We start from the raw sequence: 4993 nt of genomic DNA, 5'->3' as shown, positions 1-4993 counted from the left end.
GATGAGAAGCTTGTTGTGTGGGAGGAGTTAAGTTATGTGGATGGGTTATGTCAAGGCCCTCTCTGTTTCTTGGGGGATTTTAATGAAATTGCACAAGTGAAAGAGAGGCGAGGCACTGATAGCTTGTCTTTGTTAGCGCAAGAGTTTATGGATTGGATATATGACATAGGGTTGGTGGACTTGCCAATTACTGACCGGAAGTTTACATGGTTTAGAGGAAGGTCTTGTAGCCGTATTGATAGAGCCCTGGTTAGTCTGGAATGGCTTGAGGCATTTCCAGAAACTCGCTTAAGAGGTGGTCCACGGGATTTGTCAGATCACTGCCCTATTATAATAGAAGACAAGAGGATAAGGGATGGATCGAGACCGTTCCGTAGCCTTGATATGTGATTTTCATATGAAGGGTTTCTAAGGATGGTCAAGGAGGAATGGAAAGGATTGGGAGAGCTACAATTTACTGATAAACTGAAGGTGCTGACCGGTCCTTTGGGAAGATGGCACAGAGACAACTTTGGTGACATGGATAAGAAAATCAAGAAGTTTGAAGAAGAAATCAAGAAAATTGATGACATGGTTGCTAATGGGACGTATAATGGAAGAGTGGAAGCAAGGAGGAAGGCCTTAGTTACTTGCTGCGAGAAGTGGTATGTGAGGAAAGAAATACACTGGAAGCAGATGGCACGGTCTAGACATGCGAGGCACATAGATAAAAACACGAGGTATTTCCATAATCTAGCTTCTGCGAGAAGGAGGAATAATAGAATTGATACTCTGGTCATTAATAGAAGAATGGTAAGGAATCAAGCGAAGATTAAGATTGCCATAAGGGAGTTCTATAAGGAGTTATATCGTCAAGAGAAGTCTCCGATGGTGGGGTTCAGGGATGGGCTGGTGGAAAGGATCGACGAGGAGGATGCTACGACTCTAGAGAGGTTACCAACACCGGAGGAGGTTAGAGAGGCTGTGCGGGTGACGAGTGAATTCTTTGATGGTCTAGAATTTCCTCAAATGAAATCTTCGTTGCAAGTATAGTTCTAAACCAACAAACAATCCTCCCAATCAAAAATTTGGTTGTCACATGTACAAACCCCAAATGAAAATTAACCGGAGTATTTGGACTCCGGATCATCTCACAAGAATTGCAATGAAGTGTATGCTTATTGGCTATGAAGGAACATAGGGGTTTAGTTTTGTATTTTTACAAGAAAATAAATGGCAAGAAAAGCAAATCAAGCAAGTAATTAAGGGAAGCAAGTAATAAAGAGAGACATTCATGACAAGGGTTGAGAATATAGGCTTTCCATCCTAGTCATGCAATGATTAATTCATCTTATTTAGTCAACTCCAACACATAGGGAGAAAGTCAAACGAGATTAATCAATCATATTGCAATAATAAACAAGAATTTATCTTATTACGTCATCCCTGAAGATGGAAGAAGGTATCATGTTATCCTCATACTCGGAGAAAGTCTAATAAGACTAGTTAACCTCAATCCAAATGTACTAACCAACTTACTAATGGAATTAGCAAAAGATTAGAGTCAATGAAAATCATATTAACTAACAATTCTAGATGACCAATATTAGTTGGGTTTTCATATCATCAAAATCTACTCTAAAGCCCAACCAAGAATTTTATCAAACACTTGGTGGGTACGAAAGGAAAGCATGGTAAATTGCAAGGAAGGTAAAATCTCAACTCAAGTCAACAATAAAAGAACATCAACATTAAATTGCATTAAAGAAAAGGTCCAAATCCAACAAGAGTTCATCATCACAAAAGATAGGAAAAAGGAGAATTAACATGAAAACTAAGAGGAATCAAGAATAAAACATGAAATTGTAGAGAAAACAAGATGAGAACATGAAATTGGAACTAGATCTAAGATGAAATTAACCTAATCTACCCTAATTCTAGAGAGAAGAGGGAGCTTCTCTCTCTAGAAACTACACTATATGATGCCAATGCTACAAACAATTTCTCCCCCTTTGCCCAAGCTTGAATTCTGCATGAAATAGCATTAGAAATGAGTTGGATTGGGCCTACAATGCTCTAGAAATCGTTGGCCACAAGTTGCTTTTAGTAAATCACATGCACAAATCGGCGTGCACATGTACAGTGCACGTGCGCGTCTCTAGACATCCGGCAACTATGAAAAAGTTGAAATCATTTTGAAGCCCCAGATGTTATCTTTCCAACACAACTAGAACCGCCTCATTTGGACCTCTGTAGCTCAAGTTATGGTCGATTGAGTGCGAAGAGGTCAGGCTTGACAGCTTTACGGTTCCTTCATTTCTTCATGAGTTCTCCCACTTTGCATGCTTTTTTCTTCATTCCTTCAATCCAATCTTTGCCTTCGAAACCTGAAACCACTTAACAAACATATCAAGGCATCGAATGGAATTAAAGTGAGTTAAAATCACCAATTTAAGGGCCTAAAAGACATGTTTTTACACTTAAGCACAATTCAAGGGAGAATTACAAAACCATTCTATTTTATTGAATAAATGTGGGAAAAGGTGAATAAATCCCCTAAAATAAGCATAAGATAAACCACAAAATTGGGGTTTATCAAATCTCCCCACACTTAAACTAAGCATGTCTTCATGCTAAAATCAAGAAAGAAGCAAAAGGGTATCAACATTTATTCAATGCAAACTAACTAAATGCAACATATCTATATGCAATCTATCTATATGAATGCATCTACTTGGTCAAAACAAGTCAATTTCCAAGAATACATATACAAGCACAAGGGCTAAGGCAATAGCAATCAAATCAACCCACAATTGAATTGAATTACTGAAAGATTTTACAAACTTGCAAGAAAAGATGATTATGGGTGGAGACATGTAATTGAGCAATCGAACCCTCACCGGATGTGTATCCACTCTAGGCACTCAAGTGTATGGGGTTGATTCACTCAATTCTTCCCTAATCATGCTTTCCAAGATTTGTTTTTCATCTAACAATCAACAATTATTTTATGCATGCATACAAATATCATGATGGCTTTCCATAGGTTGTAATGGGGCTAGGGTCAAGATAGGATGCATATGGTCAAGTGGACTAGAATTTGAATCTTTGATTAACCTAAACTTCCCACCTAACCTATGACAACCTATACAATTCTAAACAAACCTAACTACCCATTCTTCACTTTTTCACACACTCATGCATTCTCTTTTGATCACCACACATATGCATTGATTTTTTTTATTGAGCTTTACTTAGGGCATTTTGTCCCTTTTTTATTGCTTGTCTTTTTCTTCCTTTTTCTATATTTTTTTCTTATATATATATATATTCTTTTTGTTTTTCCCATTTTTTTTCAAACTAAAATATATACAAGAACATCAATGCATAAGGTTAATACATTTAATCTATACATGAGCATGCACCCAATTCCCAAATATGGAGATACAAAAATACCTTTTTATCCCAGCCAATGTTCCCAATTCTCCCCAAACTTGAATAATAAACGCTCTCACTAGCCTAAACTAATCAAAGATCCAAACAAGGGACTTTTATTTTTTTTCACTTTAGGCTTGTAATGTGCTACAATAAAGAACAATTGGGTTAAGCATAGGCTCAAAATTGGCTAACAATGGAGAGTAAAAGGTAGGCTATTTGGGTAAGTGAGCTGATGAAATAATGGCCTCAATCATATAAGTGCATGTATACATAAAGTAATGGACATAAATAATCAAACAAATCAAAGATTACAATCATAGGAAGATAATACTGCACATAAGAATGAAAATAAGTGGTTATGTATGATGTAACCACACAATTAGACTCAAATCTCACATGCTTGTGTTCTCAGCTCAAAAACATGATCCACAAAATATATAACTCAAGCAAGTTCTAAAAAAAAATTTTTCAATCAATTGGGGTGCCCTATAGGTAAATTTCTTGAAAAATTTCATTATTTTGACTAAGCTTAATATATACATATGCAATGCAACCAAAAATCCTAAGAGACGTAAAAGTGAAATGCAAATGTGTTGGGATTAAAAACTTGTTACCTAAAAATGCCGAGTGGTCGGACGACCTCCCCACACTTAAAAGTTTGCACCATCCTCGATGCACTCAAAGATGAGCAAGGGAGTACGGCAACCTTCCTATTTGCCACCTCCAGCTGGTGGGTCAAACGGTTGCTGCATGACCTTTTTCTGCTTTCATTGTTGCTTATGATTACTTATCCTGAAAATAGAAAATAGGAGATAATAAGACAAGTAAATGCATAAGCAAAGAAGTATGGATTGTTGGGATGAGGTAATTCACTAGAATTGAGTGAGTGAGTTAATGTGACATTGATGAAAAATAGGCGTGTGGGTCCTAACTTGCATGCGGTTTAGAACTCACACCCTAGTATTTAAAAGCCATGTCACAATTACACAAAAGAAGTATGCACTTCACTCATTCTAGTGTGCTTGAAGTACTTCAAGAGACTTGTACGTTAAGTCAATCAAACAAGTAGTGAAGAGGCATGGAAGCATTTAAGCAATTAATCAAGCAATTGTGAAATTGGATAATGCATGGACATTGATTGACGTGTAAGTAAACTTAGTGAATAAAATGGTATATGAAACTTACACAACAATCAATGACACATATTGAAGTTGTTGCGACACCTAAGTGACATAGAGGTGAACCACATGGGTGCTATGGAACTTAGGAAAAAGAAGATAGAAGTGAAAATCCATCACATAGCAAACATGGTCCACAAAGCTTAGGAAGCTCAAAAATATGTCGCTAGGCAAGCTTTCGATCCAATTTCATAATTTCACAGTCTCAATGCATGAAATAGGTGATATGAACAAAGGGTATATCACAAACAAGCATCACCTAAAAAATGCAATGATAATATACAATTGCCTAGCAATGGATGATGAATGCATGGTGGCCAAAACATGCAATTCAAAGAGGTAAGATGCATGAAGGCAATGTAACATGTACTTGGTGTTCACAAATGTTAAGCATGGAA

The 4993-nt window shown here is 36.8% G+C and overlaps 1 protein-coding gene across 1 annotated transcript; it reads left to right on the top strand.

Annotated features, from left to right (window-relative positions):
• The first annotated feature begins 414 nt into the window (after nt 1–414).
• LOC112717626 (uncharacterized) lies at nt 415–1180 on the top strand. The gene is made up of 2 exons (XM_025769606.1): nt 415–991; nt 1173–1180. Exons 1-2 carry the CDS (start codon nt 415–417, stop codon nt 1178–1180), a joined length of 585 nt encoding a protein of 194 aa, XP_025625391.1.
• The last annotated feature ends 3813 nt before the right edge of the window (nt 1181–4993 follow it).

The sequence above is a fragment of the Arachis hypogaea genome, chromosome 10 (genome assembly GCF_003086295.3).
Source record: "Arachis hypogaea cultivar Tifrunner chromosome 10, arahy.Tifrunner.gnm2.J5K5, whole genome shotgun sequence".
Lineage (NCBI taxonomy): Eukaryota > Viridiplantae > Streptophyta > Magnoliopsida > Fabales > Fabaceae > Arachis > Arachis hypogaea.
This window is presented reverse-complemented; position numbering and strand designations above follow the sequence as displayed.

Coding starts and splice junctions, on each gene's coding strand:
- LOC112717626 (XM_025769606.1), top strand. CDS start 415: ATGGTCAAGGAGGAATGGAAAGGATTGGGAGAGCTACAATTTACTGAT.